Here is a 26,865-nt window from a genome sequence, read left to right as displayed (position 1 = left end):
TGTCAATCGTTCAGTCATTTGCTGCAGTTCTCAGTGGTGGCACCATTAGCACTTAGAGTGGGACAGTTGTTCTTTGTTGTTTGAGAAGGATTTCTCCCATTCTTTACTCTCTCACGTTATAGCACGGTAGCCCACCCCAGCTCTCCACCACCTGCTACCCCAGTCACCTTCACACACGTCTAAACAACCCCTGATAGAACCTGGCTAGTACCTATTTCCTGCTAGACTGTGAGTCTCAGTGAGATAGGCAGGCTACTCCCTAGGTCCAGCTGGCAGGAAGCCGGGGACTCGTTAACTGCCTCAAAGCTTCCCTTTCTTCTTACAACCAGTTAGCAGCTAGACTGAAGTATGGTGGTATCTGCAAGATTCATTTTCGTGGTCACTCATGCATGTGTGCTAGCCAGATAGACTGTCCTTTCAGTGACCTTCCCTTATTTAAATACTAGAAAACACACCCCTGGGTGGAGACTTAATATGCTAATGAGACATGTGATTCATGAAGAAGCATGTAGTTATACCAGGCAAACACCAAAGAGTCCCCACCGCTACATACTTAGATGTCACCTTTCCTGCCTCAGCTCATTTAAAATTGTTCCCTAGCTTTTGTTCAGGGAGCAACATTTCTGTTTTTCCCTTTAGATGCCATCTCCCTTGGCGCACAAACTACATATAATAAACCTCTCGCCTGAGTACTACTTTATCGGGAAGTCTCTTGATTTCTATCTGAGGAGTTCCCAAGAGCCCAGGGTGGTTCAGTGGTAGGATTCTCGCCTGCCTCCTGGGTTTGGTTCCTGGCCAATGCACCAGTGTCTGTGTCGGTTTCTGGTGACCTCTTGATTTCCGTCCTGAGAAATCACAAGAACTCAGCGTGCCGATAACATCAGGATCTCCATTTTGCCTCACCTCAGAGCACACAGTGCCTGGCACACAGTAGGTGCCAGTTAGTAATTGTTGGATGAATGAATGATCACTGCTTCCTGGAGGAGCCAGGTCTGTGGGTCTGACAGGGTCCACGTGGTGTTGCTCCCTCTCCGCTTGTGCCCTGTGCTGCCGGCAGGCCCCTGTCAGTGGGCCAAGGGAGCTGGCGTGTTCTAGTGGTGAGATGCTTGAGGCCTGGTTTTCTCCACTGCTGAAGAGATACATCTGAGCGTATGCCCTCCTGCCTTCAGGCAGGTCCACCCACCCACCCACCCATCTATCCGTCTCTGCGACCACCCACATACATTACCTAAGTATCTGCCCTGGTCCAGGTGCTGTCCCAGGCACCGATGATAGAGCAGTGAGTACCACAGACAGAGTTCCCTGCCCTCGTGGAGTGTTCACTCATTCTAACTGGGAGAGACAGATGACGAACAATAGGCATCATACCTATATCATGGTGTGTGCCAAACTGTCATAGGCGCTGTGGCGAAAAAAGATTCAGGTTAGAGCGATGGGGAGGGCATTCGTTTTACAGTTTGACTTGGGACGACTGAAGACCTCCCTGAGAAGGCGACACTCGAGTGTTTACCTGATGGAGGTGAGGGGCCCTACCGGGGTGAGGGAAGAGTGGGTGGGAAGGCCCTGAGGCAGGGCTCTGCCCGCCCCACAGAGGAAAGGACCTCGGAGGCCAGTGGGGCTGGAACAGAGGGAGGAGCCGGAGAACGGTGGGTGTGGAGGCTGGACAGGCACGGACAGCGTGGGCGCGGGGCCCAGCTGCTACAGTAAGCAAAATAGACTGACTTCGGGGAGGTGGGTTTTTAAAAAATAATTTGTTATTTTTATTGCAGTGTAATTCACCATTTTTAAATGTAAGATGCCGCATCGTTTAGTGTATTCATAAGGTTGTGCAACGGCCACCACTGTCTGATTGCAGAACACTTCCTTCGCCCCAGAAAGAAACCCTCATTTGGCAGGCACGCCCCATTTCCCGTAGCCCCCAGCCCCCGCACCCACTACGCCACTTTCTGTCTCTGGATTTGCCCGTTCTGGGCAGTTCATTCAAATGGAGTCACTTGCTGTGGGGCCTTGTGCGTCTGCCTGCTTTCGCGCGATGCCTTGTTTCAGGGTCCTTCCCACTGTGCGTGTCGGTGCTTCCTTCCTTCGTGTGGCTGCATGCTCTTCCTTCGTGTGATGCATTTGGGGAATTCTGAGTGAAGAGCACCTTCAGACAGGAGGTTGCTGCCCGGAGGAGGGGAGCCAGGGTGTGCAGGCATCCCAGGGAGCAGGTGTCGGTGGCTTTTTGAGCGCCTCACCTCCCTCACGGCCATGGAGCCTGGAACGTGGCTGTGCCTTGCCACAGGGTCACCCAGCCTGTGAATGTCGGAGTCAGAATAGGAACCAGCTTGGTTCCCCAGTGCCTCCCTCTTGGGACTGGTTTATAGACTCTTTGGACTGCGTCCTGTGACAAATAAAAGCAGCTGCCATACATTTGCTGCGTTTTGCTGTGCCCTGGGCACTGTGCTGAGCACTCCACCTGTGTGCCCGACTTCCTGCCACAGCAGCTCTGCGATGGGTATCGGGACCCCCGTTGCTAGAGGGAGGCTCATTTGGAGGAGTGAGGTGGCACACCCAGCCAGTATGGGGCCAAACTTACGGTTTTAAGTTTTAAGCTTTATGACCTTCTAATGGGTAACAAAGAAATGAGGCAGCTGAGACCCTGAAAATATACCAAACCACAGCCACACCAGAGGCTTCAACTTGAATCTCCTGACTTCCAGCTCTCTGCCCTGAGCCCACTTTGTGTCCCCCACCCCAATGGCTCTGGGAGTCTGGGGCTAGCGCAGCAGGGGTGGTGGTGCTGTGAACTTTTGTTCAACTTTTGTTCAGGTCCAAGGTTTTCCAGACCGCTTCTGGTAGCAGGTACCAGGTGATCTCATGGGATGCCTTTGTTACCCACCCCGGTGACACCTGGCACTGCTCTGTCCCCAGCACTGAGGGCGGGGCACAGAAATTCACCCACTGAAATGTTCCCTCCCCTCTACACCAAGCAGCCAGGCCCTGGATTATTTGGGGCATCCCTCATTCCTCCTGGTGAGGGGAGTGGCGTGCTTTTGTCTCTATAACTGAACCCAAACCTAGTTGCCTGGGAAATAAGTCCCAGGAACTTAGGCAAGGCAGTAAAATCACAAGGCTTAAAGCAGGTGTGACTTTGTGGGAAAGGGAGTGGCGAGTGGCTGTTTGTTTTCTTTTCCTTTTTTTTATTTAGGTAAGGTTTTCTGTCTGGGGGGATATAAAATTACATGAAACTTTATGAGCTGGAAGGAACTTTAAACACTGGCATTAGTTCTCCACCTTCACCCCCGTTTCACAGGTGAGACAACTGAGGCACAGGGGGAGGAGAGAACTTGCCCAAGTTCTTAGTCAGTGTTCCTGTGTCTCACGGTCTGTTCTAGGCACCAGTGATGCCATTGGGTGCAGGAGGGAGACCCTGCCTTTGTGGAATTTTACGAAGTGCGGGAGCCAGACAGCTAATACATGTAACAGGACAGTAAAAGGTGGGGGCAGGTGCTGTGAAGAACAATAAACCAGGATAGGAGGATGGGGAGCATGGCAGGGTTGTTTCAGGTAGAGGGGTGGGTAAGACAGAGTAACCCAGCCACAACCTGGATGGGGAGGTGGTTTTAGGCAAAGGACACTGTCAAGGCAGAGGCCCAGAGGTGTGACGCTTGTGTTTCGAGGAATCCCTCATGCCTCAGAGGAAGTGGGTGGGAGAGGACGGTAATTTTGGCTCCCAGTCATTCATTTATCCTGTTCATTCTCTGAGTGTTTGGTGAGTGCCTGTCTTGTGCTGGACATTGTCTTGGGCGTTTTCTGCTGCCTCCAGCCCCATGTGACTGCAGCAGCCGAGGGGAAGGCCTGAACCTGTGGCTGGGGGAGTGTAACTGCTCCTGGATTCTGACTCGGACTCAAGGACATAGTCAGTGATGGGCAATCTGCTTACAGGTGGCCCTGTGTACATTTGCAGTCTACGTGACCATCGACGAGCGTAACGTCCTGGATGCCCAGAAAGCCTTTGTGTCCTTGGCCTTGTTCAACATCCTCCGTTTCCCCCTGAATATTCTCCCCATGGTCATCAGCAGCATCGTGCAGGTACAGGCGAGGCTGGGGGACTTCAGGGAGGGTTCTCTGGGGGAGCAAAACAAAAGGGGGGCTTAACACTCCCCCCTGAGGCGACTCCCTCTGCATTACTCATCCTGCTGTGCCTGTGGGTTCGGAGAGGCCCAGACCAGTGGCTTTTATGCCTTTTGGTCGTGGCCCAAAGAAAGAAATACATTTTACTTTTTGACAGTGAACTCCCATGTAGGCATATGAAACAGAAGTTTAATGCAACCAGGCTTTCCCATGCTCTGTAAGATTCTCTCCAAAATGTTTCATTCTATTCCAATCTGCTGTGTTTTGCCCTGCCCTGTGCCCTAAAAATGCATCTCTTAATCCACTAAGTTGATTTTACCAGCGATTAATAGGCCTTGATGGAGACCAAGACCGCCTAGAATTCCTAAAATTCATGCAGCGGACCTACAGGGAACGGAAACTGCTCCGCCACACTCTCGGAGCACTTGAACTTCCACCACTTCCTGCTGGTCGTGTTCTTCACACTCTTCTCCCTTTCGTTGCACATATTCATGTTGGAAACCCCATTTTCAGCCACACAGATGAATCAGCTTCAGTATTTGATTGTTCAACTCTGGTTGTAGGCTTTATTTTTTTTTAAAAAACAAGCGAGTAAAACCCCTTTTTATTATGAAATATTTCCAATTGACACTGCAGTAGAGACTCGTATAATGAACTTTGTGTACCCACCACTCAGATTCAACATTGTGTTGCACTTGCTGCATCTAATCATTTTTCTATATTCCTCCCTCATTTGTTTTTCCCTCTCTTCATTTCTTTTTTCTTTGCTGAAAATTTTAAGCAAATCCAAGACCTCTTGACCTTTCACTAAAGTACTTCAGCGTGCATTTCTTCTTACATAATTATAAGACCATTTTCATGCCTAACAAAAGAGTAATTTCTTAAAAGAATGTGCAGTCCAAATTAAAATATTCTGGGTTGTCTCATTCCTGTCTTTACTGTTGGGCTGTTTGACTCTGGACCTGTTTTTTTTTTAAATTTATTTTTATTGGGATGTATTTGACACATAGCATTGTGCATGTTTAGTGTGCTGATATATTGTAGTACAGTGACCTCTGTAGTGTCAGCTAACACCTCTCTCACGCCCTGTAATTACACGTCCCTTTTGTGATGGGAACAATTGAGATCTAGTTTCTTAGCAACTTTGAATTTATAATCCGGTATTATTGACTCGGAGCACTAACTATGCTGTGCACTTGATCTCTAGAACTTGCCTGTCTCCTAGCTGCAAATTAGTGCCTTAAAGGGGATTATTCTTTTTGGTTATTATGTTTCTTAAGTCCCTTTGCGCCAGGACAGTCCTTTTTTAATACTGGTTGTGGGTTTTTGAAGGAAAAGAAACAAGAACCAAAACCTGCCCTCTTACTTTTTCTTCTAAGGCATGTGCTGGTTGTAGGAAATGCAGAGCCTTCAGAAACGGGGGAGGGTGTGCGCCTCTCTGCACCCAGGGGGAACCACCGCGTATTAGCCTCAGGTCTGTTTTGCAAAGATGCTTTTAAAAATAACTGCACCCTGTAATTGCTTCCCGTGTAGGCGAGTGTCTCCCTCAAACGCCTCAGGATCTTTCTGTCCCACGAGGAGCTGGAGCCCGACAGCATCGAGCGACAGACCAGCAAAGACGGTGTGTGCGTTTGGTCCCTCTGCCAGGATGGCCACCCTGCCACCAACGCGGTCCTCTGTTTGGCTCTTTCCAGCGGCTTGTCTGCAAGGCCGCAGGGAGCAGGGTCTCAGCAGAGTGGGGCGGACTCTGGGGTATTATTTTGCACCTCCCAGGAGGGTGAAATTGCACTTCCGCTTTTTTGCTTAGAGGCAGCCACTGGGTGCGGTCTCCCCCTGAAGGTCAGTTCCCAGGGGACCTGGACTTTGATTCCATTCTGGGCAGGCACACAGAACTCGGATGTTGCCGACTGACCAGCTCCAACGCCTGTTAGTGGTGTGTGCCGGGGCAGGTCACTTCACTGCTCTAAGCCTGAGCTTCCCCATCTGGAGAATGGGAACGAAGGTGCTTTTCTTTGGCAGGGAATATATGGATTTTATTGGTAGGTTTGTTTATTTTGCAGCTTATTAATTGTCCTTTCCCAGTCAATGCCCCTGACCAAGGGTCTGATCCATGGCTGTATCTCCAGGCACTTAATCTATTTGAACAGCACCAACAGCTGCTTCCTCTTTCATGTCAGTGCCGCTCCGCCATGGGTGTCTGTTCTAAGGACATCGATGTAACGCCCAGCTCCTGCTCCCTGAGGCACAAGAGAGGGGCTTTGGAAACTACCGTTTCATAGATGAGGAAACTGGCCTCTGTAACTTGCCCGAGATTGCACAGCTAATAAGAACTAGAGTTGGGATCCACACGAATAGCTGGTCAGTAGAACCTGTGCTCTATCCACTGAGATCTACTGAGCACCTACTATGTGCCCAGCACTGTTCTAAGGACTCTGTATTGCCTCCTTTACTGCTCATCACAGCCCTATGAGGTTAATCCCCATTATCATCAATCCCGTTTTGCAGATGAGGAGAGTTAGACACAGAGAAATTAAGTAACTTTCCCATAGCTCTCCAGCTAGGAAGTGGCTGTAAAGGGACTTGAATCCATGCAGTCTGGCTCCAGAGCCTAATAAATACAGTCAGAGGAATGAATGTGTGTATATATTGGTTATAATGTGTGAGCAGTGCCTGGCACCTAGTAGGTTGTCAGGTGTCTTCAGTGGTGTGTAAAACACCTAGCACAGTGCCTGCTAAACCAGGAATGGGGGCGCACCCTACTTCTCTAGTGTGAGTGAGAAGTGAGCTGCAGCATTTTCAACTCAGTCCTGGTACACTGATGTTCTGGTGGGTCATTGTTTGCTCTGAGGTGATTATTGGATGTTGAGCAGTGTCCCTGGCCTCTACCCACTAGATGCCAGTAACCCACACCCCAATTCTGACAACCCCAAATGTCTCTAGACATTGTATCCCTTGGGGAGCAAAGTCACCCCCACTTGAGAGCCACTGCTTATTGGCTGCTGGAAATCTTCCTCCTGACTCCCCTGGCCTGTGTTCATCCGGCCCCACTGTCCTGAGGACCGTGGTCTCCCTTCCCACCAAAGGATGCAGGAACAGTGCCATCTACCCAGGGTTCAAGTTCCCTGCATAACACAGACTGAAACTTGGGGCAGGCAGTGGAGGTTTCAAGCTACTGAAGTCGTTCACAGCTCACTGTAAGAGTCAGTTGGGCAAGTCCCTGGGCCTCCTGGTTCCTGGAGACCTCAGCTCCCCGCTTCCTGCCCTGGTGGCAGTCTCTGAGGCCGTTTGACTTTCAGAGATGTTCATCCACGTCTCCAGGTGCCAGAGCAAGCCACCTCGGCAGCCCCCGGCCAAGTCTTATGGTTCACTAGCTTGTCAGTCTCAAGTGGCTTTTCTCAAATTCCTTAAATAGCACTTTCCACTTTCTTCCTTGTTCTTTGTTTTCAGGAGAGGGGGTGGAGGGGAATGGTGAGGGAGAAGATGAAGTTAGGTTAACTTCCTCTCACCCCAAGTTTTTGTTTCTTTGATGTGTGGGAGAATTTATTTCTTCATTTGATCACTGAAAAACACCACTGTCTTATCTCTAGGTGGTTTTGAGATAGCTCATAATAGAGTCAAAATTGCATTTTTTTAAAAGTGTGGGACAGGGAGTAAAAGGGCAGTATGGGGAGGGAAGTCAGTGAGGACCGAGGTACGGGATCACAGGGGCACTGCACACAGTGCAGGCTTTGTCTTAGACACCCCTGCCTCCGGCCACGGCACCCCACTTCCTGCTCCACAGCCTGCTTTTCCAAAGTTGACTGTGGCTGCCACTTTAGAAAGACCTGCCGTGGTGTGAGCAGGGTGGGTGAAGGCAGAGAAAGAGAGGGGGTGCAGGGAGAGAAGTTAAGAGGCAGCCCTGAAATCCAGGAGTTGGGGAGGATCCTGCTTTGAACATAAAGGAAGGGGCCCTGGGGGTGTGAGGAGGGCCGTCGATCTTGCCTTCTGCTTGGCCCTCTCAGGCAGAGCTGCCGGAACCTCCCCAAGACGGGAATGAAGGAGGTCCCTGGAGCCCTGTGGAGTAACCCCGTGGGTCCCCCCTCCTCTGAGAGATGGTTGTCTGATGGCGCAACCTCTTGCTTTTCAAGGCGGGGCCCTCTTGTGGTTTTCTTTTGCTTTCTGTGTCAGAGGCCATCTCCAAAACTGCTAACTGCGTTCTTCTTTAGAAACTGAGACGGATGTATCCAGATAACGCCTATCGGAAGTGTCTAGTCTCTAGGGTTGAACTTTACTTGATTAGGGGAAAATAAAGTAAGCCTCCTGCTCACCCTTGGTCCTGTGACTTTATCTATGTCTGACGTGTTGCATCTGGTGCGTTTCAGGTGGGGGCTCGAACAGCATCACTGTGAAGAATGCCACCTTCACGTGGGCCAGGAATGACCCTCCCACACTGAATGGGTAAGCCAGGACATGTAGAGAAGCACAGGGCTCTGGTTAAATGTGGGCTTAAATTCTAGCCACACTGCAGCTTCATGACCTTGAATAAGTCACTTTGCCTTTCTGAGCCTCAGTTACCCATCTGGGAAATAGATGCATTCACACCTGCCTGGGCTTTGGTGAGAGGCAGATGAGAGTGTGCCTGGCACAGAAAGTTCCCTTTCATTGCAGGTGACATAAGCCTTGCATAGATAACCTTTAGCAACAAAGGGAGATTTGTGGTATACATAACTGAGAAGTGCCACTTTCAGGTACAGGGTGATCCAGGGACCCAGTGCCATAAGGATTCTCTCCATCTCGTCTTTGTTCTGCTTCCCTCTCAGATGGCCACTTCCCTCATGATAGCAAATGGCCCCCATCAGCCCCAGGTGTACCTCTTACTGCATTGGGAGACCTGCCTGCCTCTGATTGGCCCAGTTTGGGTCATGTGCCCCTCCTGAGCCAATTACTGTGCCAGGAGAGATGCAGCACAGTAATCGGCCAAGTTGGGTCCCAGGCTGTGATGTGGTTGGTAGTGGCAGGTGGGCTTGGGTCTGTGAGAGGAATTCTTGTCCGTTGGGATTTGCTCTCAGGATGGACTTGTTCTCTGCCTTTTCCAGGGTTCCCCAGCTGCCTCACTCAGCCTTTCTCACCTACCTCCCACCTCATACCTTTCCCACAAAGTATTCTATGTCCAGGGAATTGACCTTGTTCCCCAGGCAACTTGTCAAGTGCTTCTTATTTCCTTCTGACTGGAGGTCTTGCTCCTAAGGGACTCCCAAAACACAGTGCCAGGGAGGCCTTTTTAAAGGCCAAATTTGTCCCCCTTGCCTCTGAATAAATTCCCTCTTCTTTGGTAGCCAAATTACTGCTGTATTTTATGGAGGGGAGGAGGCTGGGGTGGAGGACAAACTCCACAGGGAAAAGGATCTACATAACATTTCCCTTGAAAATTAATGGTGGGATTCCATTTTCAGGAAGTTCTTCCTTATGTCTAACTCCACTCCTGCCTGTTTCAATTTTAGCTTTTCTCTCTCATTCTACTTCACAACTGAACAATATCTGTGCCCTCGTCCTTTCCTCTGTTCTTCCAGAATCAAAGGTTTTCCTGTTCCAGTGTCCCTCACCCATCTTCACTCTCCAAATCTTTCTCTATCCAAACTTACTTTCTTCTCAGCCTCTAAAAATATTCCAGTCACACCTGGATGATTGCAAGAGCTGCTTTACCGAGCCCTGTGATCCATTCCCCTCACTGTACAGGAACGAGAGAATGTGACTGTGTAGCAGGTACCCAGGAATTAAGCAGTGAGTGACAGCAAATTCTAACACCATTTCCACTGATACGTTATAAATCATCGTAGAGGCTGTAGAAGAACATAGCTGGTGTAAGCAAACCTAACAGGGTCCAGGACCGGCCTGCCTTCCCTAGTGGGTGGAGTCACAGCTGCAACCCGTGTAGCGTAGCCGCCAATCTTACTGGCAGAACGTCGGGTGTATTGTCCTGCGCTTTGCTTACCAGTATTTGTCAGAGGGCAATTTAACTAAAGACCTGTTTCTGAAACCCACATACATCCATGTTAGGTTCCTTCAAACCCTTCCGTGGACCTTCAGATCCACTCAGGCCTGGCTACCTCCCACTCACCTTTGGGACTGGCCTGGCGTCCCTGCCCTGTCTTGTGTCAGTGACATGTCCACCCCTGATCACACCTGTGATTCACAGTGTTGGCTTTTTCCTAAGCTGTTCCCAAGTTTCTGTATCTGGTACACCCTCTCCCTTCAGAGTTCATTTTGAGGGGTCCTCTCTTGCCCAGTGCCTCCGTGTTGTGCCCCGAAGCAAAAGTTTGTGCCCCTCCATGCGGCTAATAGCTCAGGACTCTCCTGCTGTCTCCAATTTCTCAGATGCATCGGCATAACTGAGAAGGAGCACTTTCAGGTACGGTGTGATCTGTACTTTCAGGTACAGAAAGGCTTCTGAGACTTCACTGAACTAAGCTCAGCAGCAGAAATGCAGGAGGAATTTTCAAATCTCAGAGGCATGTGAGAGCCCTGCCTTCTGCTTCTCTCTCCACTCAGAGTAAATCCAGCCCTGCCAGCCTCATTCAGGTGAGAACATGACTGAGACATGGTGTGTTGTGTCTTTTCAGCATCACCTTCTCCATTCCAGAAGGTTCCTTGGTGGCCGTGGTGGGCCAGGTGGGCTGTGGAAAGTCGTCTCTGATCTCAGCGCTCTTGGCCGAGATGGACAAGCTGGAGGGGCATGTGGCTATCAAGGTAGGAGGGCAGCTAGGTGAGCGGGGATGGGGGGTGGGGAGCTGATGGTCTGAGAGGAAGCAAGATCAAGTGCAACACTGTGTTTTATCATGGTCCCTGAGCATGAAACGAGAGCAGTGAGGCCCCTCTCTCTCCTTTTTCTCTCTCATTCTTTCTGCTCTTCTGTGTACCATCCTAGAGAAGTGTCATTTATCTCCTGCTGTATATCAGCACCTGGAATAGTGCCAGGCGTGTAGTGCGCCACCCTTGGTAGTACTTTGTGATGTTCCCTGGCCTGCTCACTGTCCCTCATTCCCTCCCCATCTCTGTCCCTCTGTGCATCTCGTGGTCTCTCTGTCCAGGAGTCTTTCTGGCTTGTTCTCTCTACGGATCTCTCTGCATATCTCTTTTTATAAAAGTAACAAAACTTAAATTTTTGACTTATGTCATTGGAACATGATGTTAGAGAATTCTTTTTAAGGGAACTGTTTAAATTCTGAGTGTTCATTGAATTCTTAATATGGGACTAAAACAGACTGGTTTTATTGCTTTTAAATACACAAAGTACTTTGAACTATGCTGGTATATTCTTCAAGGGAGAGCCTAAGAGGCTGCTTTGGTGAACAAATGAGCCCTTTAGAAATCAAGAGCCTTGTTTTGCATTCAGCTAGTTCCCCAGAAGGCCTCTTCCTGATGCAGGAGTACTTCCCTCAATGTTTTGTTGACACCAGCTATACCTGGAGTGGGCTCTGCAGCAAACTCATCCGGCAGGATCTTTTGGGAATAAAGCCTCCCCGGCTCAAACAAGCTTGGGAAATACTGCATACTCTGCTTCCCTGTCTCTTGGAGACTTAAAATAAACTAAGGCTCTGAGAAGTCCTGCAAGGGGAAAAAGAACCTATTTAACTTAGGTTAAGCCAGCACGGCCCAGGCATAGTTGCCTGCACCTCTCCATTGTCTCAGCAGCAGCTATTCATGTCCTCGGAACTATTGTCTCTTGGACTCTGCTTTTGGGAATGCTGGTTATGCCATTATTTTTATTTCGGTGCAAAATCTTTTCTTTGTTGATTATACAATGACCTTTTGCCTAATATGCATTAGAAGAATGTATTCATTACCACAGTTGGGTCCAAACCAATAATATCTAACTTGTTTTAGGAAATATTCAATCATTGCTGTCAAGTGTATGTTATAAAGTAAGATTAATAGGCAGTGTGAGCTAGGTTAATGGAAGAAAATGACAAATCATGGCAGAACCCACACTGCGTTCTGTTAACCCTGCGTTTCCCCAACCACAGCACTGTTGACATTTGGGGCTGGATAATTCCCTGTTGGGGGCTGCCCTTTGTACTGTAGGATGGTGAGCAGCGTCCCTGGCCTCGACCCACTAGATCCCAGCCGCAGCCTCCAGCTGTGACAGCTTAAAGTGTCTCCAGACATTCTCAGATGGCCTCTGGGGAGAACAGTGACCCCTCATGGAGAACCACAGTTTTAAAGGAAAAAAGCCTTTAAACACAGAAGTGATGGATCTGGAATTTGAGGGTGTGCTGAGTATTTGGTTTGACAAGGTTACGGGTTTACTTGTGACTGGCTATTTTGCCCCGGTAAGGGAGTGCCAGCCCTGTTCTTGTGGTCTTCTTGACACCTTACATTATGTGGAAATAAAGACACAACTGCTTTCTAAATGGACAGTTTTGATATGGGTGTCCCTGCTTAAATTTCATCAAGGAAATTTTCTCAAGAAATGCTTTCCTGATGTTCCTAACTAAGTCTTTCTTTTTAAAGGACTGTTTAAAGGTCTCCTATGTTTTTTCTCCTCTTAGCATTCAATTTTTTAAATCATGTCAGGCATTTCCCATTTTGGGGAGTCAGGAGTTTTATTCAATAATGGAGGCATTCAGTGAATACTTATTAGAGACATGACTATAATCTCCCCAGTGAGGGTTTCAACTCTCAAACTCCTGACACTGGGCAGTGTGGGCTCTGATCTCGTCTCTGGCACCCATTGCCCTCTAGGACTCAGTTTCTCTGCTGTTGAAACAGTGGATGGGATGAGAATCACTTATGAAGTCAGGCCTTTCTGGCACACAGGTGAGCTGGGTGCTGTCTTGTTAACCAAAACAAGTCTGTGTCTCTGTCCCTTGCTTTCTTCTCCGCTTGCCATCTAGGGCTCAGTGGCCTACGTCCCCCAGCAACCCTGGATTCAGAACCATTCTCTCCGGGAAAACATCCTTTTTGGACGCCAGCTACAGGAACAGTATTATAAAGCTGTGATAGAAGCCTGTGCCCTCCTCCCAGATCTGGAAATCCTGCCCAGCGGGGACCGGACAGAGATTGGTGAGAAGGTCAGTATGACTTCAGCATGGCCCTTGGGACAGTCAGCTATTGCTGTGTAACAATCACAAAAAATCTCAGTGACTTCGAACACTCATTCTCTTATTTGTGGGTATGTGAGTGGACTGTGATTGGCTGACCCAGACTGGGCTCCGCTGGGTAACTCTGCTGGGTAACAGCAACAATGACATCATTACCACATCCTCTGGTGCCTTCCATCAAACTCCGAGATCAGAAGCCTTTCCTGTAGCCAGCCTTACTCAGTGCCACCAGCCACCCTTTGCTAAACACCCTCTATGTCCTGGGTCTTCTCTCAACCGCTTCCTGGAGCCTCAGGTTTTCTCTTCCACCTATTTTGCTAAGAGGCTAAATCCTGTGTGGGACTTGAACACACATCCATGCAGGTGCAGTTTTATGCCTTTGCTGCTGCATAGGAGGAGGAGGAGGCTGCCTCCCTGCAGGGTCTCCAGCCTGGGTCGGGTGCATCCCAGGCAGGTTGCCCGCTGCATATCTTGAGGTTTCCCAGCAAACCCACCTTCTGCCATGTGTCTCCCCAGGGCGTGAACTTGTCCGGGGGCCAGAAGCAGCGCGTGAGCCTGGCCCGGGCCGTGTACTGTGACTCTGACATCTACCTCTTTGATGACCCCCTGTCGGCAGTGGACTCCCACGTGGGGAAACACATATTTGAAAATGTGATTGGCCCCAAGGGGATGCTGAAGAACAAGGTACTGGGGGAAGGGGTGGGGCTCGAGGTCCGGCTCTTTCGTGCTTTGGTTAAGTCGGAATGTGTCCCCTTGACGAGTCCTGCACTTCCCAGGCTGTTTTTCTTCTCTTTTTTAAATTGGATTTCAGAACACTTTTCTAATGTTTCCCTTGGAAGCCTTCCCAGGATGGCCTTCATGCTCCTGTCATTAAGGGGGGAAGTCCTTGGCACTAATTTGAAGTCATTGCCTCCACTTGGCCAAAAAGGCCCTCCTTCCTGATTTAAAAATGGGGGTGGCTCTGTAGAAGGAAATCCCACCCCAAGGTCCCCTGTGACCGAGCAAGCAGCTCTTTCTTCCTTCCTGAAGTGACCGTGGGCCAAAAGACAGAGGTTTGGAGCAGGAAAATTGCCACAGTACCTTGACCCGATGGGAAATATTTTCTGTCCTCTTTTTATTTTATTTTTTAGAGGAATCACAGGTGGGAGTACTGGTTCTTTCTTTTCTTTTGCACTGATTAAAATAGAACACATGCCCATGAGAAAAATATAGCAGATTCAGAAAAACACAAAAAAGAAAAACAAGAGCAATTATGTATCTTCTCACTGATTAGAGATTTTTGTATTTCAAGGTTTTTTTTTTCTGAGTGTACAAACTTTTTTGATAGGGTTATCATGTCATATATATAGTGAGCATCGTGCCACTCAATCTATTCTCATACACACCACAAACAATTCTATGTAGGCATAATTTTTAAATATTAAAAAATTGTTATCAAAGCCACACATGCCCATGGTAACAGAGTCAAAGACTGTAAAGGGTCTGTGTAAAGTAAAAACAGAAAGGCCGTCCCCTGCCCCGCGCCCACCTCCTCTCTCGAGGACCAGGGCCAGGGCCAGCGCCAGCAGCCTGCCTGCTCTTTTAGTACCAGCCCTCAAGCTACGAATGGGCTTTACATTTTAAGTGGTCAGAAAACATCTGAAGAAAAATAATAATTTTGTGACATACAAAAATGGCGTCAATTTGAATATCAGTGTCCATAGAAGACGCTTCATGGGAACACCGCCGGCCCCTCGGTTTGTGTCTGGGTGACGGCCATGACACCACAGCCACCGAGGTTGCTGCCACCACCGAGACAGAAGGGCCCGTGAAGCTGAAAGTATTCACCATCTGGCCCTTTAAGAAAAGTTTGTCGACTCATGTGAATAGTTTGATGAGTGTCTTCCCAGACTTTCAGATCATTAGATAAAAAATAGACACATGTACAAATTTTAAGGTTTTTTGGGGGGTGGGCACATGGGAATGGGTGGTTACTTAAAAAATGAAGCCACTACGTGCAAATTATTTTGCATCAGAGTCATTCTTTAAATGTTTCCACACATGCCTAGTTCCCTTTCTCCTTTTATCCTTCAGATTTCTGTTCAAAAATACCCCTTCCCATCACCCTCGTTGAAGTTGCAACACTGCGCCCACCCTCGGTGCCCCAGCCCGCCTTGTGCTGCGTGTCACCATCTGGCACTCAGTGTTTTCCTCGTGCCCTTCAGCCCCCGCCCCCGCCCTGGGGTCGGGTGCGGGGCTCCCTGAGGGCTTCCCTGTTACCACGGCCCCCAACCCCAGGCCCTGGCACGTGTGTCGAATGAAAGAATCCACAGACTGTGCCAGGTGTGCATCTGCCTTCAGACAGGAGCTCTGCTGTCCAGGTGCAGGGCGATTCCTTCTCACATGCGTGTGCTGACCTGCCCGGTCTCCACATTTCCCACAGACTCGGCTCCTGGTCACCCATGGTATCAGCTACCTGCCTCAGGTGGATGTCATCATCGTCATGAGTGGTGGCAAGATCTCCGAGATGGGCTCCTACCAGGAGCTGCTGGCCCAGGACGGGGCCTTCGCCGAGTTCCTGCGGGCATACTCCAGCGCAGAGCAGGAGCAGACGGAGCAGGACGACGGTAGGGGGGGTGGCCTGTGCCTCCAGTGTGCGCGGCGCCTTGCAGGGCCTCAGTTGTCCCTAGGAGGTTCCTGTCAGCCACTGAGAGGCTCCTCAGGGTGTCAGGGGCTAGGCCAGGCTCTCTCTGGAACCACCTGGAAGGACCATTTTCACCCTTTCAGGCTAAATTGGGAAAGGGTCTTAGTGCTTTATGGCCTGGTCAGCAGACCTAATACTCTTCTGTGGTGTGGCTCTGGGCCTTCTGAGCTTTAGGGTCCTTGTGACAAAAATAGGGACAGTGATGATTATAGTCCTCTTGGCTCCAAAGAGGCTGTGAGAAGCTGGTGACATGTGGCTTAACCCAGATGTGAGGGTCCTAAGGCAAGGTGGTTGAGCGTGTGGGCTTGGAGTTGGCAGGACCTGGGTTCGAATCCCAGCCTCAGCTCTTACCAGCTGTGTGACCTCAAGCCCCTTCTTAGCCTCAGTTTCTTCACTGATAAAGCAGTGTAACAACAAAACCAGTCTTTTAGTTTAGCATTTGATGTAGATTTAATGTGCTGTATTATGTGAAGCCTCTGGCCTGGTGCCTGGCACACAGGGTTCAGTAAATGGCAGCTGATGTCACTACTCCCCTGGAAAGAGTTGCTTCTCTTTTACCCCCATGCCCTTGGTACCTGCCAGGTCAGGGCGAGCCCGCCCACTCTCCAGTCGCTGCCTTTCTCCCTGTCTCCCCTTTCAGGCCAGGACTCTGAAACCGGGGACGTCTGGGAGGTGCCTTTTGAATTCTAGGCTGGGACCTCACCCTGTCTTTATTTGGAGCAGATAGGGCAAGACCTCTAAGAATCCTGTTCTGTCTTATCAGTTGGTTAGAAGTCGAGGGATAGGTTTGCAGCCTTTCCGGGTTGCCCTGTGTTTTTTCGGTCAGACTGGCATCTCAGACGGCTCTCTGTCACCTCTTTTCTCTGAGCCAGGGCCCGTGTTAACTTGGAGAGGTCATCTGATGCCTTTCGGCTTTGGTTTCAGCTGTTGCTAAAAAAAAGTGGAACTGCACAGAGGTCAACTACCCTTCCCTGATCTCCCTACTCCAGGAGCTAATTACAGACTTCTTGAGCCTCTGTGGCATGTTTGGGATATACTGGGTGCCCAAACAGGTCTCAGACAGACTGTCTGTAAGGGCAGGGCCGCTGGGCTGCCACGTCGCCCAGCTCCCCTGGGCAAAGTTGTCACCGGCCTGTTTGTGATCTGAAGGTGCACGGCTGAGACAGAGTTCCTGCTGGAGCCCCCGTTCTCTGCAGAAGTTGTCTTGCCGAATCCTCTTAACAACTCATGGGGGAGGTGGAGTCGTCACTCCCAGGTCACTGTGAGGAGACGGAGGCTTAAAGAAACTAGTCCCTCTATGCCAGGAGCAGGCGGTGGATGCCCTGTCTCTGTGAAAGGGGCTGAGCACTAAGAAAGCTACTTGCTAGTCATTGATTTAGTCCTGTAACAGATGTTTATTGAGCACCTACTCTGTGTTAAGTACTCGTATTATTTTCCTAGGGCTGCTGTAACAAAGTACCACAAACTGAGTGGCTTAAACAACAGAAATGTGTTGTCTCACAGTTCAGGAGGCCGGAAGTCTGAGGTCAAGGTGTTTGCGGGGTTGGTTCCTTCCAAGGCTGTGAGGGAATATGTGTTCATGTTTCTTTCCAGCTTCTGGTGGTTTGCCTGAAATCTCCAGCATTCCTTGGCTTGTCTGAGCACCTCCCCAATTTGCCTTCATCTTCACAGGCTTTCTCCCTGTGTGTCAGTCTCTAAATGTACCCTGTCTTACAAGGAGACCATTTATATAGGATTAGGGCCCACCCTAATGACCTCATCCCTCTTTTAAAAAAATCTATTTATTTATTTATTTATTTTTAGAGAGGGGAAAGGGAGAGAGAAGGAGAGGGAAACAAGCATCAATGTGTGGTTGCCTCTCATGCGCCCTCCACCCGGGACCTGGCCTGCAACCCAGGCATGTGCTCTGACTGGGAATCTAACTGGTGACCCTTTGCTTTGCAAGCCGGCAGTCAATCCACTGAGCCACACCGGCCGGGCCTAATGACCTCATCTTAACTAGTGATGTCTGCAAAGGCCTTTTCTTCAAATATGGTCACATTCTGATATCCTGGGGGTTAGGACTTCAACATATGGATCTGGGTATGGGTGGGGATGTAATTCGGCCAGTAACAGCCCTGTTCTAGGTTTTGGAGAGACGGGTGAACAACATATAGACAAATCCCTATCCTCACGGAGCTTAGTATCTAGTGGGAGAGGAAGGCAACGAACAAATCCGTAAGTATAGGTGGTTTCACACAGCATGAAGTGCTGTGAATTTTTAAAGTGCAAGGTAATGTGCTGGGGCATGACAGCGCGCTCAGAGAAGCCCTCTGAGGAAGTGGCCTTGGCGTGGAGAGGAGCCGACAAGGAGAGAGTGTGAGGAGCAGTGTTCTGACTTAGGGAACAGCAAGGGCCGAGGCCTCAGGCATGAGCTCAGTTTGTTTAAGGAACAAAAAGAAGGTTGCTCTGTCCTTGGTAGGCACAGGATGGGGGCCACCCCCCTGAACCTTCGGGGTGAGGAGTTTAGGTTTTGGTCTGAATGCAGTGGAAAGCCACTGAATGTCAGAGAGAGGAAGCGACTTGTCTGAGGTCACTCGATGGCTGCAGGTGGCTCTCAGGCCTGGTCTCCAGGTCCCCAGGTCCCCAGTCCTCTGCTGCTTGAGTGGCCTCCAGGCCTGCCTGGGGTGGGAGCGAGTTCTTCTGACTAGAGTGTGCTGCGGAGGTCCTAGTGGTTTTTAGTGTGTGTCTTACTGTAATGCAATTCAAATACCATACAATTCACCCAGTGAAAGTGTACAATCCAGTAACTTTTGGTATATTCAGAGTTATGGAGCCATCACCCACAGTCAGTTTCAGAACATTTTCATCAGCCTTCAAGGAAACCTCAAATTCATTAGCAGTCACTCTCCATTTCCCCCCGCCCCTCCAATCCTAGGCAACCGCCAGTCTACTTGCTGTGTCTACAGATTTGTCCATTCTGAACATACATGTGGGATTCTGTCTCGTGGTGTTTTGTGACTGGGTTTCTTCAGTAGCATGATGTTTTCAAGGTTTGTCTATGTGGTAACATGTATCAGTACTTCATTTCTTTTTATTTAGTTTAGTAATATGCTGATGCAGACACTGGCCCTCAGTGTCCGTGACATTGTGGATGAGACGAGACAAATTCACATGGACTGCCGAGTCCTGTGCAGGAAGAGGGACAGCACAGCTACTCTGTCAAGGGGGGAGTGCCTCGGAGCGCCTCAGCCACTCTCAAGAGAGCACCCCGACCCTTGCCTTGACAAGCTTTTATTGGGTTTCTAATAGCATACAGCAAAGAAGGTTTTCCTTCATTATACTTAGGTTTGCTTTAGGTAATTACTTTCTACAGATAGCAACAGAAAGGATGTTACCGATTACTTCTTACAGATTAACAAGGAAAAAATGTTGCCAGTGCAAGGGAACTGTAATTGGTCTGGTTACACTTCAGTCCTTGGGAGAATTAGCACAGGTTTCAGGGACTTACTTTAAAGATATACAGTAAGCATTTTCTGCCTGAACTCAGAGTGAGGGAGTTTTAACAAGAGCAGCCTAGGTATAATCAGGCCTGGTTTCCCACAGGAGACCTGATCCATGGGTTTGGCGTCCTGCGTGCTGACATACCCCTATGGGCTTTCCCATAGGGCTGAGCTACATTTGCCATCCCACGCGGGTAGGTTCCCTGTAATATGCCATTGTGTGAGCATATCTCATTTTATTTATCTTTGTCAGCTGATGGACATTTTTGAGTTGGTTTCATTTTTTGGCTATTATAAATAGTGCCGCTATGAACCTTAGTTTTAAAAATGTTTTCTTTTGCCGGTGCGAGATAGCTGACCTTCCCTTCAGCTGTTAAATTCCGTGGTTGGAATGAGTTTCTGCATGTTCATGCTCTCGTGGCTAGATAGTTCTGCCTCAGGTCTAGCCTGTTTCCTCTTGCTGCGAAGTCTCCTTCCTCTGAACCCAAGTCAAGCCGAGGTCACATAATGGGTGGTGGCTACTCTGAGATCACTGTATTTCACCAACCTGCTTGGTGAGCTCCAGTGAGGCAAAAGTAACCTGAATGCTTTCCAGATCGACACATGTGGGTTTTACTGAGTCTTTTTCCCCAGAATGAGGTCTCTGTCCACGTCCTGTCCAGGTGAGCAGGGAATGTCCTTAGACTCTGCTCACCACAGACGGCTTTTCTCCCCTCGCTTCCCTTCTTCCCCAGCTGCAGGCGTGTCCAAAGCAGTTTATGCAGAATGTGGAGCACTGCCCATTTCTTTTTTCTCTTTCCTTTTTTTTTTTTTGTTGGTGCACGTCAGCACTTAATTTGGTGATGGAAATACTGTCCACCACCCTAGCAGCACTGTGGAGTCATTTCCCCAATTCAGCTCCCCAGCCTCCTCCTGACGGGACACAGCAGTCCTCAGCCTTTGTGTCTGAAACCAGACTGGGCAGCCGCCCTCCATTCCTACCTCCCCGGCGATAAGGCTCAGCATCAGGGCTAGTCTTGCTTAGCCAGCACCAAGTGCCAAAGACTTTGGATTTGTTTGAACCACATTCTTGGCACTTCCTAAAGGGAAACTTTATTTTCCTTGTTGACTTAATCAGATCTTTTTTAGAACACCCAGGCTGATGGGGGAGTGTTTGGCTTGGGGGGTTCTTTCTCACTGGGGCAGCGAAGGGGGAGATGTAACAGGAACCAGGCTTAGAGTGGGGAGATGCCCCTCGCCACAGACATTCATTATACTGATTTCGAAGAAAGGTTTTTTGGGGGTGTCAAAAAGAGATTTACGTATTGGCTCAAAACCTTTGTACCTGGAAAGTGAAGGAAACTTTTTACTTACTCTGGTTTCTTTATTAGGAGCCTAAAACCCAGAGCATTGGTTTTCCCTGGGGAACATTTATGCCTTTCAGGGGAGCTTGGCTACCTCTGCAGGCGGGGTTGGTTGTCACAACTGGGACTGGGGTGTGGGAACTAGTAGGTGGAGACCAGAGATACTGTTAAACACCCTACAACACACAGCACGCGCCTGCTCACCAACAGCAGAGCATCATTCAGGTGAGGAAGCTACTCCGCTCCAACTTAAGGCTGCTCAGGTCCTTCCCTTGTTCTCTTGAGGAAAAAAAACATGATTCCAACAACGTCCACTTTTCCCAACCTTGTTGGCAGTTTCTTTCAACCCTGTGACTAATTTTTCCCTTCAGATTTTTTTTTTTTTTTTACTGATTATAAAATCAGCATATGCTCATTGCAGACAATAGCAAACTGCAAAAAGCACAGCAAACCAAGAAAAAGAGCCTCCTCCACTCTCCCCGCACAAGAGAGGGCAGCTCTGCACTGGATCTGGCCCCCGCCCGCTTCATCAGGTCTCCTGCCCTTCCTTCCCCCAACCAAGTCGGGCCATAAACCCCTCCCTGGATTACAGTCTGTCGTAAACACCACACAGCTGCTGGAGAGTCCGTCTGCAGACTGCACATTCTTTTCCGTTGTCTTCAGTAGCCGTGTTTCTTCCTCTTTTGAATATGAAGATCCTTCAGGGCCCAATGCATGGTGCGGGGGCGGGGTGGGGGGTGGGGTGATACAGCCAGTCACTTCCGTTTTTGGTAAAAAATGAGGCGTTGACTATAAAGCGGTGACTTGGATCTTTCCCTTAAGGGAGGTTTGCCTACTGGCCCTTGCCCAGGCGGAGTTCCAGAACCTTCTTAAGTAAAGGCAGCATCGCTTGAATAAACAATGAGCCTGTGAGGCGCCCACTGTGGGGGCCGGCAGCGGGCTGAGCACACAGCCCAGGCAGCACTCAAGTTCAAGGGCAGAGGTGGTGCCTGGTGCATTGTCATCACAGCCCCATACCTGGTGCTTAGAGGCCTCAAGGAACGTTCATTGAATTACAGGTTTCTTGTAAAAAAACAAGAATTATTATTTCAGTTCTGGCCAGTTGGCTGGAGTGTTGTCCCGTAGCTGAAAGGTTGTGGGTTCAATCCCCTGTCAGGGAGCCTATGAGAGGCAACCAATCAACGTTTCTCTCCCTCCCTCCCTCCCTCCCTCCCTCCCTCCTTCCCTCTCTTTCCCTCTCTCTAAAACAAGCAATGGAAAAATGTCCTTGGGTGAGGATAAGAAAAACATTATTTCATCACATCATTGTCACATTACATCACATCACATCATATCCCCACCACCCTGCCTTATTTTCCTTTGTAGTTGCTTATCACTTACCTGATAGTAAATTTTGGATCTATTAGTTTGTTTATTGTGTCTCCCCTGCCATGTCCCTTCGAATTTAAGCTCCACGAGGGCTTTTTGGTCACCTCTGGACTGAGAACAGTGACTGTCACGTAGTAGATACTCAGTAAACGTGCTGAGTGAGTGAATTACCGTTTGATTGCCAGAGCCATTCCCTGTGTGAGTGGTCTGTACAGGTCTGCGGGCTTTGGACGTTAACCCAGCTGCGTACTTATCCCAGATTAGAGAACAAGATGAGCTGATTTTACTACCCATTGCTCTCAGGGCGGGTGTGGAAACCAGCTCTGTGGCAGTGGGCTATGAGATGGCACCACTGTGGCTGATGTGGTGCCCCTTCTGGCTTCGGGAGGTCAGCTCTGCTTGTTCACTTGGCCATTCATTCGTTGGCCTGTCCTCTGCCCATCAGGTGTGCACAGGATGCCTGTGTTTGCCTGGTACTTGAGCCACTGTGTGGGATGGTGCCCCTTGAATTGTGTGGTGCACATCCTGTGTAAACTCACACAGCCGTCTGATGCACGTGGTGCTAGGAGTAGAGCAGTGGAGGAGACCCAGTCCACCCACAGTTTGATGGGCGAGACAAGCACTAAATAATTACGGACATCGTGGTGGTGGAGGCAGGCATGGCAGGCTCTGGGAACACCGAAAAGGGGTCCCTGTTCTAGCCTGGGAGGGTCCAGGGTGACACCTGAGCCAAATTACCTTCTCTTCCCCGCTTTTCGGCTCCATGCGTAGCTGGTCCAGAGTCAGGCCTCGAGTCCTCTGAGAGCCAAAGGCTGTGAGCTGGAGCTGAGGCCTGGGCTGCCTCCCAGCTGTCCTGCCTGCCCAGCCATGCCGTGGTACTTTATTTCTTAACCTTTGCTGCTGGGAAAATGGGTGTAAAGAGGGAAGGTTGGTCTGCCCTTTTTTTGTTTAAACTCTTACAATTTTGGCTTTCAGAGGAAGGGCCTGGTCTCATGTAATGTGCTTATCAGGGATTCCCCGGAACATGTGGGATAGGGAAACTGAGGCACAAGTGCAGCAGGCCCCTCAGCCATCCTTGCCTTTCATCCTTAAGAGAATGCCTCCATCCATCCCGGCAGGGGGCTTAAAGTGGGGGCTTAGGGAGGGAGTTTTGCCTCAGTTCTTAACACTTTCTTGGATCTTGTGAATTCCCAGGCAGCAGAGCGGTGGACGAGGAAGAGGAAGGTCAGCGACGTGTGGGTTAGACTTGTCCTGTCACTGCATGCCTGGGAGGGGGCCCTTGAAAGTCTGCCCTTGCACCCCCTCCATTGATCAGCCAGTAAACATTTATTGGGCACCAACTGTGTTCCAGGCTTCCTGGTGGGCACCAGGTGTCCTCCTGGTGGACAGTTTGAATCTCTAGCTCTCCTGCTCATCAGCTGGGTGACCTTGGCTAAGCTTTGCTGTCCCATAGGTCAAATGACCATGACTAGCACTCCTTGAAGGAGTGCCTGGTTGTGGAATGCCTGGCACACGGTGGATGGACGATGCATGGCAACAGTTTGATTATTACTGACTGATTGTTATGCTGCTCATACCTCCTGGGCGTGGTCAGGACCTTGGCAGGCAGGCCATGGTGATGGTCTGTGCAGGTGATGAGCACCTGCTGGGGTAACTGCAGGTGGCCATAGGCACCCAGAGGAGGGATGTCTTCCAGCAGAGTTTCAGCCAGAAAGTCTGCCCTCTCTCCCTCTGGTGATGTAAAGGCTGGAACTGGCCGCTGGTGCAGACCCATCCCTCCTGCTTTCTATAACCAGCATTGCGTGGCCGAAGGTCCTGGCAGAGAGCCCCTTTGCAAGCCACAGAGGCTGACACTAGCCACTTAACAGCAAGGGAATTTGCCAGAAGCTCAGAAACCAAAGGCAAAACTGGACATCAGGACTTGGGAAGCATGAACTCTGGGAATGAGACTCCTTTAGGACACGTCAGTTGGAGCTACCTTTGATCCTTGTGGGGCCAGTGAGCTGACCTGGGCAAAGGCCCCACCCTTGGCTGGGGGAGCCTGGGGCATCCTGACAGATGGGCCTGCCCAGACATAGGAAGGGGAGGGCTGAGCCTCTGCAAAGAAGGCAGATGGGGTGGTGGGCAACATACCTTCTTGTTGCTCTTCTTGGACTCTCAGTCCCCCCCCTCGCAGAGGAGAGTTTTCCTGTCCCCCCGCCACCTACACATCAGCCTGTGAACTCAGTGGGCTGAGAAGGGGAGGTGACCATAGGAGGCAACCACAGGGGGCTGCTGTCTGGTCCTGGGGGCTGGTGCTGAGGGAGGAGCAGGAGGAGAAGAGAAGGTTGAGGCTTACAGAGGGTGGCCCGGGCAGCCGGGCTCTCCGAAGCATCTGTCCACAGGACAGGCATCTCTGGGCATCCCCTCCTGCACCGCGAGAGCTGGCCAAGGCCCGGCTGGCCCAGGAGGCTGTGCGTGTGCACGACCACGGGCAGCATGCCGCTGCATGGAGCCTCTGCCTGTCTCCGCTTTTCTTTTTGTTCGGTTTAGTGTTTTGTTTTGTTTTGTTTTGTTGATTAAAAATGGAGATGTTGACATTAAACGAAGTGTTTAAAGCAGTGACTCTCAATCCCAGCTGTGTGCCAAACTCTCGTTAGTGCACTCACAACACAGGTAATGAATGGTAAGCACCACGATGCTGCCTTAGCCCTACCAAGCACCAGGCACAGCTCATTCATCTCCCTGTGTACAAGGAGATGTACTTGTACGTTCTTACTCCCATTTTGCAGAGGTGGTAGCTGAGGCTGAGAGGTTTGTTACTTCCCCAGTACACACAGCTAGGAGGTGAGAGAACACTTCACACCTGACTGCGCTGTAACTCAGCATGGGGTCCCCACAGCCAAGGTTGAGAATCACGGCATGGGACTCCCGTCCTCACCCCAAGAATGAGCCCTAGCTTTTTGTCTTCATTGTCTTCCTGTGCTCTAACCCCAGAGAGCCTGCTGTTTTGGATTCTGCTGTTACGCATGTCACATCAGCATGTTCCCAGGGTTGTCCTGGCTGCGTATTTATCCCCCTTTGTAACTTCTCTCCTGCATCCCTCCCCTCCTCATCCAGGGTGTCTCTTCAGAGCCCCGTGTCATGCTTCTCCCTTACGCTCTCTTTTCTCCCAGCACCTGAGTCAGGAGATCAGAGCAGAGTTGGGGTAATCAGTGTCTCACCAAGTGGTTGGCAAGGTTAAAGGAGATCACTTATTTCAGCACAGTACAGCGGCCACCACTCACTCAATAAATGTTAGCAATCACCGTGGAGGTGATTAGTGTTGATGGCTGGGTACTTCCTGGGATTGGGTAGATACCCTGCTGGTGTCCATGGTGGCCGTATCAGTTATAAAAATCCCTTCCTGTCAGGGAAGCAGCCACTGCCCCACGTACCCCCTGCCCCAGACTTTCTGGACCACCCGTGATTATGCAACCAAAGGGTTAACTCCTGGCATGACAGGATACCCCTGTCAAAACTGGTTGTTATTTATTTTGAGTGTCAACCCTGCATGGGATGTTTGAGGACCAGAGGGCTGTGCCCATTCCCCCCCACCTGGTTCCTTGCTTATGGCCTCAGCAGAGCAGGTCTTGCTTTTTGAGTTTCCTGAAGGCCAGGTTGTCTGCCACCTCCCCACAAAGTGACAGCTTTTTGTTGTCTTTGTTTTTGACATTGGCCTTTGAAACCACAATCTCCCCTTTCTCTATCTTCTGCCAGGATTAGCAGGCATGAGCGGTCCAAGGAAAGAGACGAGGCAAATGGAGAATGGCATGGTGGTGACGGACGCTGCCGGGAAGCAAGTGCAGAGGTAAGGACAGGGAGGGAGGCAGGCGCCAGTTTCTGCCCCCTGCCTGTGGGGAGAGAGGAGGGACAGGGTGCCAGTGGCTTGGCTCGACCCACCAAAAAAGGCCTTCAGCTCTTCAGGGTCAAGGAAAGTGCAGGCTTTCTGCCTCCTCCCCCTCCTCCCCCAGTTCTCTGGGAACCTCACTCTCCAGAGCATGGAGAGGGAGACTGAAGGAAGAGATTGGCACTGTTCCCACCAGGTGGCATGATCCCTGCAGGCCTTGTGATTTAACCATCGGGCTGGACTTCTGACTCTCAAGTTCCCTACATGGGGTGGATTTATGCTCAAGTCACTTGGAGGGGCTGGAAGATTGGGGCTTTAAGAACCAGCATTCAATTGAAAATAGTCACAGTAATAGTGACCACTACATTTTATGCACCATTAGGACCTGGCACAATACCAAGCCCCGTACAGTCCACTGAACCTGGAGGTAGTTGCTGTCATCTTCCCATTTCTCAGATGAGTAAATTGGGAGCTCCTCACAGCTTAGAAGCTCGAGAGCATTTGAGCTGGGATTTGAACCCAAGTCCGGCCTCTGAGCCACTCCTCCTCAGTTCTACACTTTGTGGCTTTTAAAGGAGGTTGCGTTTGGTGAGGTCATTGGGTATTTGGGGCACCTGCATTCTGTGGACTTTGTTGCTTAACCTCTCTGTGCCTCAGTTTTCTCAGCTGTCACACAGGGACTGTTGTACCCACCACACAGCGTCGTAGTGAGGCTTATACCGTACGGTGAATGTGAAGCCGGTAGACCAGTGTCTTGTGCCACCAGCACGCAGTTATATTGAGGGAGCTGGGGCTGCCTGGACCCACTTCTGGGGGTGGGGCTATTTCACAGAAACGGGGCTGGGTTGGAGATTGGTAGGAGCAGCTCTGCCTTTGTAGCCCTGGCCCAGGACCCTCCCAGACTCAGATTTTTGTCATCCGGGACAAA

General features: G+C 50.1%; 1 protein-coding gene across 1 annotated transcript in view; it reads left to right on the top strand.

Annotated features, from left to right (window-relative positions):
- ABCC1 (ATP binding cassette subfamily C member 1 (ABCC1 blood group)) overlaps positions 1 to 26,865 on the top strand; it is a 133,862-nt gene that overhangs the window by 83,372 nt on the left and 23,625 nt on the right. The window contains exons 13-20 of the mRNA XM_037067651.1: positions 3,925 to 4,071; positions 5,647 to 5,734; positions 8,475 to 8,550; positions 10,713 to 10,839; positions 12,987 to 13,163; positions 13,710 to 13,877; positions 15,616 to 15,799; positions 25,808 to 25,898. Of these exons, the coding sequence (XP_036923546.1) occupies positions 3,925 to 4,071; positions 5,647 to 5,734; positions 8,475 to 8,550; positions 10,713 to 10,839; positions 12,987 to 13,163; positions 13,710 to 13,877; positions 15,616 to 15,799; positions 25,808 to 25,898 (1,058 nt within the window). The remainder of the gene's footprint in view (positions 1 to 3,924; positions 4,072 to 5,646; positions 5,735 to 8,474; positions 8,551 to 10,712; positions 10,840 to 12,986; positions 13,164 to 13,709; positions 13,878 to 15,615; positions 15,800 to 25,807; positions 25,899 to 26,865) is intronic.

This window comes from Sturnira hondurensis, unplaced genomic scaffold (genome assembly GCF_014824575.4).
Source record: "Sturnira hondurensis isolate 20B ecotype Veracruz unplaced genomic scaffold, ASM1482457v3 Scaffold0017394, whole genome shotgun sequence".
NCBI lineage: Eukaryota > Metazoa > Chordata > Mammalia > Chiroptera > Phyllostomidae > Sturnira > Sturnira hondurensis.
Note: the sequence above shows the minus strand (reverse complement) of the source record. Positions and strands in the feature narration are given on the sequence as shown.